At 37.4% G+C, this 16,451-nt stretch overlaps 1 protein-coding gene across 7 annotated transcripts in view; it reads left to right on the top strand.

Annotated features, from left to right (window-relative positions):
• Positions 1-16,451, top strand: part of AHI1 (Abelson helper integration site 1) — a 247,157-nt gene that overhangs the window by 183,362 nt on the left and 47,344 nt on the right. For 4 of the 7 annotated variants that reach the window (XR_013830781.1, XR_013830782.1, XR_013830783.1 and 1 more), the window contains exons 25-26: positions 1,108-1,157; positions 10,122-10,224. Coding sequence is in view for 2 of the 7 variants with exons in the window: in XM_079939317.1 (XP_079795443.1) it covers positions 1,108-1,157; positions 10,122-10,224 (153 nt within the window). In the remaining 5 variants the exon portion in view is untranslated. Of the gene's footprint in view, positions 1-1,107; positions 1,158-10,121; positions 10,468-16,451 lie in introns of those variants that run through there. The other 3 variants (XR_013830784.1, XM_079939316.1, XR_013830785.1) reach the window with 3 other exon arrangements.

The raw sequence follows: 16,451 nt of genomic DNA, 5'->3' as shown, positions 1-16,451 counted from the left end.
CCACTAAGTCTCCTTGCCCTTTAACTGTTGTTTTCATTACATGCTTGATTTAAAGGTCTATAGCCGGCAATAATATTACATAATTATGGTCCAGAAAAGTACAAAATCCTCTTGAAATCTTTATGATAAGAAAAGTAATACTTGTTTAAAGGGACTCAGTGCCAAATCTTGCTGAAATCTGATTGTGAAGGAGGAAATCCAAAAAGGCAAACAAGTTTCAGTAGAGATAAGACTGGGAAAGCAGTAGTTACTCAAAGAAGTTAAGACTGAAAGAGATAGTTGTACTCCTTGTCTTTCAGTTCATTTTGGCTTTTTGTTTTCTGGGGTTTTAAAATTTTACTTAGGTAGATATAGTATATCTCTTTCATTTGTATGTAATTCAAAACTTTAACATAGTAGTGATTTATATTTTCTATGTGAATTTTAAGTAGATCCTTCCCATAACATGTAATTATCTGTAAAAAAAAAAAATTGCAAGTCTGTCTTATAGCAAGATTAAGTTGATTTCTAAACTACTGTCTCATATCAACCACCATTTTCCACAGTATCCTTTCATTTGGAATTAATGTTCAAACTCTAGAGGAACCGTCTAACACTCAGAGTGTAATCTGGCACCGCTGAAAGTGCTTATTTGATTTTCTTATGGAGGTGCCATTAATAAAACAGACATACTAAGCAAATTTTGTAGAAGATTTAAAGAGCTTGCAGATTCAAAATTTTACACATAGTTCAGTGAGTAACACCATGAAAATACAGTGTACTGACAGGATTACAAAGGAAAGATGCAGTGTTGAAAGGTAAATTTAGAACTTAAGTAATATAACATAGTATTACCGAATTAATTTAGGCTGACTCACAACTGACTCTTTTTGCCACACATCTGAAAGCTCACTTTCTTTATGAAGAGCGCTTAACCAATCTGGAGAGCTGTTTCCTTGGTTTTCCATGGGCGTGAATAGACACTTGTGATAGACATGCCGATAGACACTTGTGTTCAGAACAGGCATGCTCTCTCCTCATTCATCTAGTTGGTGGGTTTTCAGCGTGTGAATATTGCCTGTGTTGCCTTCTGTGATTCGTGATTTACTCTTTGTTCTTCTTTCACAGCAGTCATTGAAGTCCCAGGATTTCAGACCGGGCTCAGAGTCTATGACACAGTAAGCAGCTTTTCCTCCTAAATAATTTGCAGTGATAAATAGTTGTGGTTTTTTTGTTTTTTTTTTTAAGGACAATTTATCCATTTCCCTCTTCATAATACCACACTAAAAAAAATTATGAAATGCCTATTTCGAGGCATTAAAGAAAAAAAGCTAATACCCAAAACATTATCATTGTATATGTCTTAGAAATGCCTAAGGTAGATGAGCAAGTTTTGAAGTATTTATTTTAAAAGATCTCTAGGAAGTTTTTATATTTTTTTGATACTTGCTATATTACTTAATAACATAAATAGAAAACCTCAAAAAAAAACACCGAAAACCTTTGCAAAGCACTTCTCAATTTTTATCATTGCAGATGAGTTTGTACATAATCTGAAGCCCTGACTTCATATTCACACGTCACTAGCAAACTATCACATGAGTGTAACAACCTTGAACAGCTCAGGTGTCTGCTGTGCCCTCCCATCCCACCGCCACTGTCCCCACATTGGGTGCATGCCTACACACATGTGCACACAGAGAATCCCTGCTGAATGTCCTTCAGGAAAATATTGCGTTGGCCAAAAAGTTCAGGGGTTTCCATAATGTCTTACAGAAAAACCCGAATGAACTTTTGGGCCAACCCCATATTTATTCGTTAACCCTGCTATGCACTTTGACATTTAGAATATGTCTCTTCCAGGTCAGAAATTCCGATTTACATGACACTCTAATTTACAGGCATTATCAGATAAAACCGTGCATTATTTTATAATATTTCATTCTACAGATGAAAGACAAATAGAATTTTTAAATGGTATTTTTAAGAGTCACAGAATCATGACCTAGAAGATCCCTTAGAAATTCTACATTCCCTCTGTTTTACATTCAGGAAAACTAAGAGGAAAGACCTTGTGCAAATGTCACAAGGCACATTTATGTCAGCGCTTGAACCAAGCAAGACCTAAGTTTCCTGATTCTCAGACTACCAGGGTGTGTGTGTGTTTGTTTTTTATACTATATTCAGAGTTATTAGGCTCCTTGGTAAGATGTCATCTTTTTGTAAGTTTAAAAAATCTTTCTTTTTGAGAGATAAAATTATATTGATGATTATGTGATTATATATAGCCCTGTATTACATCAGAGCACAGTCACTCACATTATCACATTTGAGTCTCCCCATTTCCTTGCAGACCACTGCTCTGACCCCTCTTTTGCACGTGGAGAACCATGATCTGAGGGAGGTAGTAAGAGGCAGACCCAGTGCCAGAACACAGATCCTGTGTTTCCCAATCTGCTGTTCTTTCCATGCTTTCTCTCTGCCTATCACACGACACAAATACACATCCCAGGTCTTTCAGTTTTTTGTTTTTGTTATATCTGCCAGGTATGTTTTCAGTTCCGATCTCTGAACAATTGAAATTTTACATAATAATTGATCACATAATAACTGGCTCTGAGGAGTATACTCAGTGACAGATCACCCACGTAAAAAAATACGCTGGATCAGTGAGGACAAACTCCGTTTCAACAATCAAAAATGACCATATTTTAATACATTATGGGAACAGTCCTCTCTATGAACATTTTTTTTTTTTTTTTTTGCGGTATGCGGGTGTCTCACTGTTGTGGCCTCTCCCGCTGCGGAGCACAGGCTCTGGACGCGCAGGCCCAGCGGCCACGGCTCACGGGCCCAGCCGCTCCGCGGCATGTGGGATCTTCCCGGACCGGGGCACGAACCTGCGTCCCCTGCATCGGCAGGCGGACTCTCAACCACTGCGCCGCCAGGGAAGCCCTCTATGAACATTTTAATAAAATTTTTTAGAACTTTTATCTAATATGTGAATGAAAGGTTCTGTAGTCACTCTGACTACTTTGGATACGTATTTTCAGGTGACAGAGAGATCCACATAATGCTCTCCAGATTAAAATTCAAAAAAAGCCTCAAAAACCATCCCAGCTTGTTTCTAAGGCTGTCAGGGTAGCTTGGCTTCTCTTTTTGAACATAGAGCGCTTAAGAAACTTCTGAAAATAAATTTTCATGAGAAGTTCAGATATGTCTAAATGCTCAAGTTCATCTAAAGCCTTTGGGCTTTCCCTGTACTCATAATTTCTTAGAAGTAAGGATGAATTAAGATACATTTCTCATGACTTAAGAACTGTAGGCAAGTTGAAGGTGGAAATACTATAGCCCAGTATGTCATTTCTTTATTTCTCTAATTTACTTAAATGAGTCCATTGTACCCAAGTAAATGGATAGAGGCTAATTTTTTTGTTTCTTTGCAGCCTTGCCATTCAGTTACTAACATCTGCTCATTAGTTGGTTGACCAAACTTTGTAAATGAGCCACATAGGACTGCCTCTCACCACTTTCCACTTGAATTTCTTGTCTCATTTGTACTTTTTAATTTTTTTCAGAAATGTCAATCACTTCTGTGCAAACAGTTTTTACACATTTTAATAAAGCTACACTCTCTTATCTTAAAAAGATACCAAGAAGAAACTTTTATAGGTTAATTTAAAGGCATTTTCTTGAAAGTCTTAAACTTTTACCTTTTATATCTCATGCCCCTATGATGTTATGATCTGCTGCCCAAGTCAGAGTTTGTAACGAAGCTTCCACAAATATGTTATAATCCATTAGTATTAGTATTAGTGTTCCCTAGTTACTAATATATTTTATCTTGAGTTTGTTGGGTTTTTTTTTTTAAACATAGAATGTTTTATTTCATTAACAGGTTTGGTCAGAGAGAAGTTAGTTCAGATGGTCAATAATATTAAAGGCCTTTATTTGTGAACACTCATATGTGAACTGAATGAATGAATGAATGCAATCTCTTCTTAATGTAGTGCAGCCATAAGTGTTAACTCCAAGTATCCGATCTCTCCTCCACTATATATTTTTCCATCTTTATAATAATCCTATTCCAGACTTCTTCAATTTCTTCTTCTTTTCATGAGAAGAAATTAGTTTACCTTTTTCCCCTAAAATACCCTACTACTTGCAACTTTTTTTTTAAATTTCTTCTTTTGATTATTCACTTTTCAGCCTTTTTCTCCTCCTCCCATTCCCCGCCCTTTCTGAAATCAGAATTATCCATTGTCAGGAGTGTGACATCACAGAGTTCCTTATATATTCTAAATATGTTCTTTATCAGATACATGATTTGCGGATATTTTCTCCCGGTCTCTGTTACGCCTTTTCATTCTTTTAACAGTAGCTTTTGAAAAGCAAACTTTTTTTTATTTTGATGAAGTCCAATTTGTCAATTTTTTTCTTTTATATGTCATGCTTTGGTATAGTATCTAAGAAACCTTTGCCAAAGTTACAAAGGTTTTCTCCTATGTTTTCTTGTAAAAGTTTTATAATTCAAATTGGTTTCATATTTAAGTCTATGATCTGTTTTGTGTTCATTTTTGTATATGATGTGAGGTTTGGATCAGAGGATTCTGTTTTGTTTTGTTTGCATTTGGATATCCAGTTGTTCTAGCATCATTTGTTGAAAAAATAGCCATGTCTCAACTGAATGGTCTTTACACCTTCATTGAAAATCAATTGTCATTATAAGGGTAGGTCTGTTTCTGGACATATTCTTATCCATTGATCTACTTCTGTCTTTACACCAGTAACACACGGTCTTGATTACTGTAGTTTTATAATATGTCTTGGAATCAGGTATTAATGGTCCTCCAGTCTTGTCCTTTTTTAAAGTCGGTTTAACTATTCAGGGTCCTTTGTATGTCCTCATCAATTTAGAATAAGTTTTTCAGTTTCCACAACATAGGCTTCTGGAATCCCAACTTGTATTGCCTTGAATCCAAAGATAAGTTTGGGGAGAACTGACATGTCGACAATATTCAGTCATCTGCCTCATTAACATGAAATATTTCTCCATTTATTTAGGCCTTCTTCAATTTCTCTCAACACTGATTGTTAGTTTTCAGCGTATAAGTCCTGCACATACTTGGCTGATTTATTCCTGTATATCTCATTGGTAAATGGTACTATTTTTCAATTTCAATTTGCAATTGTTTGTTGCTAATTTATGGGAATACTACTGATTGTTGTATGTTGATCTTGTATCATGCTACCTTACTAAACTATCTTGTTAGTTTTAATAACTTTTTGGTAGACTTCACCAGGTTTTCTATATAGACAGTCATACATATAAAAGCCAGTTTAGCTTCTTCTTTTCCAATCTGGATGCCTTTCCTCCCTCCCTCCTTACTGCACTGGCTAGAACCTCCAGTACAATGTTGAATAGAAATGATGAGAGTATATATTCTTATCTTCTTTTGTCCTGAAGGGAAGTGAGTGGGAAAGCATTCAGTCTTTCACCACTAAGTACATCATCATAGGTTTTTTAATAAATGCCCTTTATTCCTTCATTTCCTAGTTTGCTGAGAGTTTGTATCAGGAATGGATGTTGGATTTTTGTCAAATGCTTGTTCTGCACCTACTAAGATAATCATATGATTTTTCTTTTTAAATGTGCTAATATGGTAAATTACATTGGTTTTCAAATGTTAAACCAACTTTTCATTCTTTGAATAAACCCCACTTTGTCATGGCGTGTTATCCTTTTTATAAATTGGTGGACGTGATTTGCTAAAATTTTATTTAGAGTTGTTTGTATTTTGTTCAAGAGAAATATGGGTCTGTAGTTTTATTTTCTTGTACTGTCTTAGTCTGGTTTTGCTATCAGAGTAAGCTGGCTTCATGGAATGCCATTCTTAAGAAGAATTCTCTCCTCTTCAGTTTTCTGGAAGAGTCTGTGAGGATATGATATTACTTTTTCCTTTTGTAATTTCTATTTATTTATTGATATTCTCTATTTGATGAGCTGTTGTTCCCATACTTCCCGTTAGTTAAGTATGTTTTTCTTGCGTTCTTTGAATGTATTTATAATAGTGGATTTCAAGTCTTTGTCTAGAAAGTCCGATGTCTGGGCTTCCTAAGGGACCATTTCAGTTGATTGCTTTTTCCCTTGTATGGTGCGTACTTTCTTGTTTCTTTGCATGCCTTGTAACCTTTTATTGAAAACTGGATATTTTGAATGCTATAATGTGACAACTCTGGAAATTAGATTTTTCCCCCTCCCCGGGGTTTGTTGTTGTTGCTACTTATTGTAGTTGTTCGTTGCTTGTTAACGTCTCTGAACAAATTCTTTAATTCTTTAGTTGTAATGTGTTTGTCCACAGGAGTCTTTGCTCAGTTAGATTAGTGATCAGCTAATAATTGGAAACCGATTTCCTTAAACACCTGGAACCAGTAGGTCCCCCAGTCTTACCAGGTAGGGGCTCTGTGTGTGCTGTGCACACCTTCAACACCCAGCCAGGCAGTTGACACCTCTGTCTTAGCCTTCACTTCCTGTTAGCATAGAGTGTTAAGGTCAGCCAGCGGTGAGGGCTGAAGGCCTTCTCAGGTCTTTCCTGTGCATGCACACAGCCCTACACATGTGTAAGACCTTCTAGACTCCCAGGACTAAGTCTGAGCTTTTCAAAACCCTCATGGACAGCTTATTCCCCCAGCTTTTCCTTTGAAGTTTTTAGTCTGTTGTTTGCCTACTGTTATCCACCACTCATGCAGCCCTGAAGTTAATTGTAATTGCCTCCCAGGGAAAAGGCAAGCTCTAAGATAAGTCAAATGCAGACAGCCTTACAAGTGGTATCTTCCAGGAAACCACCAAACAGGTCAGATAATGACAATTCCTTGGGAATGAGGATTTGAAAGAGCTCCAGCCCTGTTCTGCTCCTTCCAGTGGATGCCAGGTTGCTGGCTTTCACCATAAACGTAGGCTCTTCTTTTTCAAGGTACCCACAGAGCCAGACAGTGGGGATGGGATAAGGTAAGTTAAAATGCCACAAAGCTCACTGTTCTTACCAAGTGTCAACCATTCTTCTTGAATAAACATTCTCCAGGTTACTACAAGCTCTTGGCTAATTTCCAGAATCTAAAAAAGTTGATTCTAACTATACTTGCCAGTTTTCTCATAGCCTATTTGGAGCAGACATTTTTCAGAAGTCCTTATACCACCGTTTTTACTGATGTCACTCTATTTCTTCTTCAGATGTTGTGTAGACTCACCAGTAAAGCTACATGGGCCTGAAGTATTCTTTTATGGAAGATTTTTAACTACAAGTTCAATTTGTTTAATAGAAGTAGAGCCATTAAAGTTATTTCTTCTTATATAGGCATTGATAATTTGTATCTTTCAAGGAACTTGTCCATTTCATCCAAGTGGTTGAATTTGTTGACATAAAGTTGTTCATAATATTCCCCCATTATCTTTTTAATATTGAAAGAATCTGTAATAATGTTGCCTCTTTAATTCCTAGTGTTGATCATTTATTTCTTTACTCTGTTTTCCTCAGTCAGCCTGGCAAATGGTTTATCAATTTTATTGAAAAGAACAGCTTTGTTTTGTTGATTTCTCTTTATTGTTTATTTATTTTGTTTCATTGATTTCCACTCTGATCTTTATTTCTGCTTCTTTGGGGTTTAATTTGTGCTTCTTTTTCTAGATTTGTTAGGTGGGACTCGAACTGTGTTTAATCTAGGGCTAATTATTCCTCACTACTGATACAAATCCCTTTTGGGTATTCTACCCAATGCGTTCTGAGTTTTGAGGTTTTCCATCCTGGCTGATGGGAATAGGTACTGTCCCTGGCCTCGGGAGATTTCCTCCGCTGTATATTCTCACCTGTACTCTGCTGAATACTTGAAGAGAACCTTTGCAAGTCTCCAAGTTCTTTCACTCTGAAGCTGTCTCCTCTCTGGTAGTCTGTGAACTATAGCCTACCTGGTCTCCTCAGACTCCTAGCACTCACTCAGGGAGCCCACCAGGCTCCACACAGTCCCCATCCCCCTGTGCTGTGGCCTGGAAGCTCTCAAGGCAGTAAGCTGGGCAGTCATAGGGCTCATCTCATTTATTTTCCATTTCTTGGGTATCAGTTTCCTTTGTTGCTTAGGATTCAGTGTCTTGAAAATTATTTCATATGTTTTGCCCAATTTTTTTGGTTGTTTTAGGTGAGCAGTAAATCTGGTCCCTGTTACTTATTCTTGGATGCAAGCAAAAGTCCAGATGTTGTATTTTTCAGGGTAGCTTTCTGTTAGATCATATGTACATTATGAGAAAGAAAAGGTGGAGAGGATCACACGGTCTGATTTTCCCACAGTGATCAGGGAAAGCCAAAGCTGTAAGATAGCATTTAAGTCTTAAAAACCATGTAGAGACAGTGTGAACAAAAAGAAAAGGACCTAGAAGTCAGAAGTATGGCAGGAGCTAAGGCACAATTGCATGAAAGTGCCTGGAATACCCTGAGACTAGCAGGGTACTCTACAGGGTGGGGGAATGCACAGACCAAAAATATATATATACTTTTTAAATTGGGCCTGCCAGCAAGATACAGTCCAGGTCCACTGTGTCTGTAATCTTACCAGTTGCCCAAATACAAAGATTTCACATAAATGTAGATTTCTTATTTCTTCTGAAGTTCTGGACCACAGTTCCACATTCTTTGCTGGCTTCCATCCACTGGAGCTGAGTTAGTGGTCTCCTCCCTAAGATGAGTCATCCACTCTCCAGTTTACCAGGGTCCTGCTGTATTATTCCTGGCTTGCTTTCCTCGCTCTCCTTGTCACCCTGGCATCCACAGACATTTGAATTTTTACTTTAATGCTAAGCTGTAGGTTCCCTGGAGATAGGCAGTAAGTTATCGATGCTTTTTGCTTCAGAACTCAACTTTTCCTTTCTCTCTCATCATTTTCCTCCTTTCTAGACGTACTTTATTTGTTCTTTCATCTTTGTGGCTTCTGAGCCTTTTCCTTCTCAGACATCTGACTTCATTTTACTTACTTAGACATCTCCATATTAGTCTTCTCGGGCTGCTGTAACAGTACCACCAACTGGGTGGCTTAAACAATGTAAATATTATTTTCATAGTTCTGGAGCCTGGAAATTCAAGATCAAGGTTCCAGCAGGGCTGGTTTCTGGTGAGGCCTCTCTTCCTGCCTTGCAGGTGGCCAGCTTCTTGCTGTGTCCTCACATGGCCTTTCCTCTGTGCATGTGTGGAGAGAAAGAGCTCTCTGGTGTCTCTTCCTCTTCTTATAAGGACACCAGTCCTGTAGCTTAGGGTCTCACCCTTATGACCTCCTTTAATTTTAATTACCTCCATAAAGGCCCGATCTCTAGATATATTCACTTTGGGGGTTAGGGCTTCAGCCTGTGAAAGAATACAATTCAGTCCACAGCAGTCACTGTTCAGTCCTCTTATTGCCTGATTTTGAAATTCTTGTACCTTTTTCAAGCTCTGTTGTGATGTCTCCCACCATTCCTAGACATCCTAGAAAGGGGACACTGCCTTCCATTCTCTGAATTTCCCTTTTTTCATTGTTTTTGTATTTTCTTTTTTCTAACATAACTTGAATTACTAAACACTCATCCACAAAATATTTGTTTTCTATGTTACTGTTACACCATTTGAAAAGCTGCATTCCCCATCTCACAGGTCAGGATATCACTGTTTTCTTATGCATAAACTTCACCCCTTCTTTCACCCCTTCACCCCTTCTTTGTCAGTAAGGAATCTCCTGCTCTTTTACACACACACACACACACACACACACACACACACACACACACACTTTCTTCTATTTAATTTGATAAAATCTTCCTGGTTTTTCCCAGGCAGCTAATATTTTTCTGAAAGAAGTAAAATTTATTTTATTCTTGTCCCTTGATACAGTAAAAAGGAGCCAAACCAGCTAAGGTTTATTGTCTCTACGTTATTTTCAGTGACTCCCTGCTGCCCACCCACATATATAATCGCTCATATCATCTGTCGAATATTTTTCTCTCAGATCCTCCCCTTTATCTCCCCTTTTTATTCCCACTGCCACTTCCCTAAGTCCGAGCCCCATCTGAGCTATTGCATCAGCTTTCTCACTGGCTCCTTGTCTCCAATCTTCCCCTCCTGCAGTTCTGAGGTGGGCAGAGAACAGAGCCTTGAGGACCACAGACACATCATGGATGTGCAGGGGAAGAAGAACGAACAAACTGGCCGGAAAGTCACCCTCACAGAGGTAAGAGGAAACCAGGAGACAGTCATGTCACGGAGTCAACAGGAAGGTTTAGGAAAGGCATGGTCAACAAGGACAAGTATCAAAGACAGCAGAAGTAATATAAGGGCTGAAAAATGCCTTTGGGATTTGCAACCAAGAGGCTGTTTGTGACCTGGGAGAAGATGGTTTTGAATGGAGGGTCCTGGAAGCATGAGTCAGATTGTCTCCAGCCCGTAGAGAGAAGGCCCGTCAGGAGAGGCTGCTTCTCCCAGAAGTTGGACTTCAAAGGAAAGAAAAAGCTGTGCAGAAACTAGTGGAAAACACAAGATGTAAGGAAGATCTTTATACAGGAGGGAATGACAGGAATATTTATAACCCCAGAGCAAAGAGCCCCTTGAGAAGAGCCAGTCAAGGTGTAGGATAAGGAGAATAATTAAAAGAGTAGAATTTGAAACAAGAAGGTGGCGCTACTTTCTCCACTGAGACAGGCAAGTGAGACAAAATGAGTTTGAATGATGATGTTTTCTGGTGAGAGATAAAGTATAAGAAGGACAGGAAAAGACTTTCTAAAGAAGGCGGCCTCCGTTTTCTCTATTACTAGAAGTGAAGTTTGTCTGCTGACAGTGAAAATGTTAAGCTCTATCATGTACACTTTTATGAAATTGATACTTAATGAGAATTAGATTCAAATTTTTCATAAGTATTTTTAGATTTGGATGGCAAAAAATAAAATCTCATTATACAGAAAGTTTATAAATCAATAATTTTATAATCATGGGTGTTAAGGAATGACTTTTTATCACTGATACCAAAATCGGAAAACATATTTTGAAACAGATTTTTAGCTCTAAGTAATAGAAACTTTAAAATCATTTATGTCAGAGAGAAAAAAATGCCATAAGCAGAATCTAAAAACAACCAATAAGCTGGGATCAGGAAGAATTTCACAAAACATGTGACAGACGAAGCGTTAATACCCTTAACTTATAAAAAGCTCTAAAAAGTCAAAAGGGAAAAGAAGTATATCAGTAGGAGAACTGGCAAACGGGGTGCACAGGACGTTCTTAAAGGGATATATGTGTGTATATATATATATATATATATATATATATATATATATATATATATATATAAAACAGTGAACATACGAAAAATGTCCAATTACAGTGATCGAATTAATAGAAATTAAAACAATAAATGAGATGGTATTTTTCCCTCAGAAAATGGCAGCAGGCTTCAAACTGATACAACCTTGTGTTGATGAGAGTATGGGGAGGTGGGTTTCCTCATATGCTGCTGATAATAGTATATATTAAAACAATCCTTTGTGGAGTATAGCTTGGTAATACTTGTTTATTTTAAGCTTTCAAATTGTTCATGTCTTTTGACCTGAATATTCTACTTCCAGGAATTTACTGTAGGAAAATGTTTAAGTATACATGCGGAGATTCAGTTAAAAGGCTACTCCTTCAAGCAGTGTTTTAAAAATAGAAGGAAAAAAAATTCAATTTCTATGAATAAAGGATTGATTAACTTACTTTTTAAAAATTTATTTATTATCATTTTTTTTTTGGCTGCGTTGAGTCTTTGTTGCTGCGTGCAAGGCTTTCTCTAGTTGTGGCGAGCGGGGGCTACTCTCCGTTGTGGTACGCGGGCTTCTCATTGCAGTGGCTTCTCTTGTTGCGGAGCACGGGCTCTAGGCATCCGGGCTTCGTTAGTTCTGGCATGAGGGCTCAGTAGTTGTGGCTTGCGGGCTCTAGAGCGCAGGTTCAGTAGTTGTGGCGCACGGGCTTAGTTGCTTCACGACATGTGGGATCTTCCTGAACCAGAGCTCAAACCCGTGTCCCCTGCATTGGCAGGCGGAGTCTTAACCACTGTGCCACGAGGGAAGCCCAGGATTGATTAAATTATGAAGCATTTATGTAATAGAACACCATGTGAGAACACCATGTGACTATTTCAAATAGTGAAAATATTATAGGAGTATGTTCATAGATGTGGAAGGAATGATGAAAAATTTTTAAGTTAAAAGAGGATGATTATAAAATAGTTTTTATATAACATATGCATAAAATATGGAACAATATACATCAATAAATGTCAGTAGTTATCACTAAGTGGTGGAATTGTAGTGATTTTTTTTCCTTCATTTTACTGTGTGTATTTTCTAATTTTTCTACTCAGCATATATTGATATATATAGATATACACTTGATCATTTCTTTTTTTTCTTTGCTTTTTGTTTTTTTATTTATTTTTTATACAGCAGATTCTTATTACGTATCTATTTTATACATATTAGTGTGTATATGGCAATCTCAGTCTCCCAATTCATCCCACCACTGCCCCCCGCATTCCCCCTTTGGTGTCCACACGTTTGTTCTCCACATCTGTGTCTCTATTTCTACCTTGCAAACCAGTTCATTGTACCATTTTTCTAGATTTCACATATATGCGTTAATATACGGTATTTGTTTTTCTCTAACTTCACTCTGTATGACAGTCTCTAGGTCCATCCACGTCTCTACAAATGACCCAATTTCGTTTCTTTTTATGGCTGAGTAATATTCCTTTGTATATATGTACCACATCTTCTTTATCTATTCGTCTGCCGATGGGCATTTAGGTTGCTTCCATGACTTGGCTATTGTAGATAGTGCTGCAATGAACTTTGGGGTGCATATGTCTTTTCAAATTATGGTTTTCTCTGGGTATATGCCCAGTAGTGCGATTGCTGGATCATATGGTAATTCTATTTTTAGTTTTTTAAGAAACCTGCATGCTGTTCTCCATAGTGGCTGTATCAATTTACATTCCCATCAACAGTGCAAGAAGCTTCCCTCTTCTCCACACCCTCTCCAGCATTTGTTGTTTGTAAATTTTCTGATGATGCCCATGCTAACCGGTGTGAGGTGATACTTCACTGTAATTTTGATTTGCATTTCTCTAATAATTAGTGATGTTGAGCAGCTTTTCATGTGCCTCTTGGCCATCTGTATGTCTTCTTTGGAGAAATGTCTATTTAGGTCTTCTCTCCGTTTTTTGATTGTTGTTTGTTTTTTTAATACTGAGCTGCATGAGCTGTTCATATATTTTGGAGATTAATCCTTTGTTGATTCGTTTGCAAATATTTTCTCCCATTCTGAGGGTTGTCTTTTCGTCTTGTTTATACTTTCCTTTGCTGTGTAAAAGCTTTTAAGTTTCATTAGGCCCCGTTTGTTTCTTTTTTTTTTTAATTTACATTACTCTAGGAGGTGGGTCAAAAAAGATCTTGCTGTGACTTATGTCAAAGAGTGTTATTCCTGTATTTTCCTCTAAAAGTTTTGTAGTATCTGGTCTTACATTTAGGTATTTAATCCACTTTGAGATTATTTTTGTATATACAGTTAGGGATTGTTCTAATTTCATTCTTTTACATGTAGCTGTCCAGATTTCCCAGCACCACTTGTTGAAGAGACTGTCTTTTCTCCATTGTATATCCTTGGCTCCTTTGTCATAGATTAGTTGACCATAGGTGTGTGGGTTTATCTCTGGGTTTTCTATCCTGTTCCATTGATGTATATTTCTGTTTTTTTGCCAGTACCATACTGTCTTGATTACTGTAGCTTTGTAGTATAATCTGAAGTCAGAGAGTCTGATTTCTCCAGCTCCGTTTTTTTCCCTCAAGATTGCTTTGGCAATTAGGGATCTTTTCTGTCTCCCTACAAATTTTAAGATTTTTTGTTCTAGCTCTGTAAAAAATGCCATTGGCAATTTGATAGGGATTGCACTGAATCTGTAGATTGCTTTGGGTAGTATAGTCATTTTCACAATATTGATTCTTCCAATCCAAGAACATGGTATATCTCTCTATCTGTTTATACTTGATCATTTCTTTTAAAACAAAAGTAATTTTGGAAATTTTTTACTACAGCCCATTCTTTATGCATTTAAAGAAATCAAGGTCTGAGAGTCAGAGTTAAAAAATGCCTGAACTAGGACTTGATCTTCTGGCTCCAAGTTCAGAGTTATTTCTGTTACAAATGCTTTGCCTTTTTCCCTTTTTTTTTAACATCTTTACTGCAGTATGATTGCTTTACCATGGTGTGTTAGTCTCTGCTTTATAACAAAGTGAATCAGCTATACATGCACATATATCCCCATATATCCTCCCTCTTGTGTCTCCCTCCCAACCTCCCTATCCCACCCCTCTAGGTAGTCACACAGCACCAAGCTGATCTCCCTGTGCTATGTGGCTGCTTCCCATTACCTGTCTGTTTTACATTTGGTAGTGTATATTTGTCCATGCCACTCTCTCACTTCATCCCAGCTTACCCTTCCCCCTCCCCATCTCCTCAAGTCCATTCTCTACGTCTGTGTCTTTATCCTGTCCTGCCCCTAGGTTTTTCAAAACTCTTTTTTTTCCTTTAGCTTCCATATATATGTGTTAGCATACGGTATTTGTTTTTCTCTTTCTGACTTACTTCACTCTGTATGACAGACTCTAGGTCCATCCACATCACTACAAGTAACTCAGTTTCATTTCTTTTTATGGCTGAGTAATATTCCATTGTATATATGTGCCACATCATCTTTATGCATTCATCTGTCAGTGGACACTTAGGTTGCTACCATGTCCTGGCTATTGTAAATAGAGCTGCAATGAACGTTTTGGTACATGATGCTTTTTGAATTATGGTCTTCTCAGGGTATATGCCCAGTAGTGTGATTGCTGGGTCATATGGTAGTTCTACTTTTAGTTTTTTAAGGAACCTCCATACTGTTCTGCATAGTGGCTGTATCAATTTACATTCCCACCAACAGTGCAAGAGAGTTCCCTTTGCTCCACACCCTCTCCAGCATTTATTGTTTGTAGATTTTTTGATGATGGCCATTCTGACTGGTGTGAAGTTATACCTCATTGTAGTTTTGATTTGCATTTCTCTAATGATTAGTGATGTTGAGCATCCTTTCATGAGTTTGTTGGTGATCTGTATATCTTCTTTGGAGAAATGTCTGTTTAGGTCTTCTGCCCATTTTTGGATTGGGATGTTTGTTTTTTTGATATTGAGCTGTGTGAGATGCTTGTATATTTTGGAGATTAATCCTTTGTCAGTTTCTTCATTTGCAACTATTCTGAGGGTTGTCTTTTCATCTTTTTTATAGTTTCCTTTGCTGTGCAAAAGCTTTTAAGTTTTGTTAATTCCCATTTGTTTATTTTTGTTTTTATTTCCATTTCGCTAGGATGTGGGTCAAAAAGGATCTTGCTGTGATTTATGTCATAGAGTGTTCTGCCCATGTTTTCCTTTAACAGTTTTATAGTATCCGGCTTTACATTTAGGTCTTTAGTCCATTTTGAGTTTATTTTTGTGTATCGTGTTAGGGAGTGTTCTAATTTCATTCTTCTACATGTAGCTGTCCAGTTTTCCCAGCACCACTTATTGAAGAGGCTCTCTTTTCTCCACAGTATATTCTTGCCTCCTTTGTCAAAGATAAGGTGACCATATGTGTGTGGCATTATCTCTGGGCTTTCTATCCTGTTCCACTGATCTATATTGCTGTTTTCGTGCCAGTACCATACTGTCTTGATTACTGTAGCTTTGCAGTATAGTCTGAAGTCCAGGAGCCTGATTCCTCCAGCTCCATTTTTCTTTCTCAAGATGGCTTTTGCTCTTTGGGGTCTTTTTGTGTTTCCATACAAATTGTGAAATTTTTTTGTACTAGTTCTGTGAAAAATGCCATTGGTAGTTTGATAGAGATTGCATGAATATATAGATTGCTTTGGGTAGTATACTCATTTTCACAGTGTTGATTCTTCCAATCCAAGAACATCGTATATCTATCTGTTTGTATCATCTTTAATTTCTTTCATCATTGTCTTACAGTTTTCTGCATATAGGTCTTTTGTCTCCTTAGGTAGGTTTATTCCTAGTTATTTTATTCTTTTTGCTGCAGTGGTAAGTGGGACTGTTTCCTTATTTTCTCTTTCTGATTTTTCATTATTAGTGTATAGGAATGCAAGAGATTTCTGTGCCTTAATGTTGTATCCTGTTACTTTACCAAATTCATTGATTAGCTCTAGTGGTTTTCTGGTAGCATCTTTAGGATTCTCTGTGTATAGTACCATGTCATCTGCAAACAGTGACAGTTTTAATTCATCTTTTTCTGACTTGGACTCCTGTTATTTCTTTTTCTTCTCTGATTGCTGTGGCTAAAACTTCCAAAACTATGTTGAATAATGGTGGTGAGAGTGGGCAACCTTGTCTTGT

Source organism: Stenella coeruleoalba (genome assembly GCF_951394435.1).
Source record: "Stenella coeruleoalba genome assembly, chromosome: 12".
NCBI classification, from domain to species: domain Eukaryota; kingdom Metazoa; phylum Chordata; class Mammalia; order Artiodactyla; family Delphinidae; genus Stenella; species Stenella coeruleoalba.
Note: the sequence above shows the minus strand (reverse complement) of the source record. Positions and strands in the feature narration are given on the sequence as shown.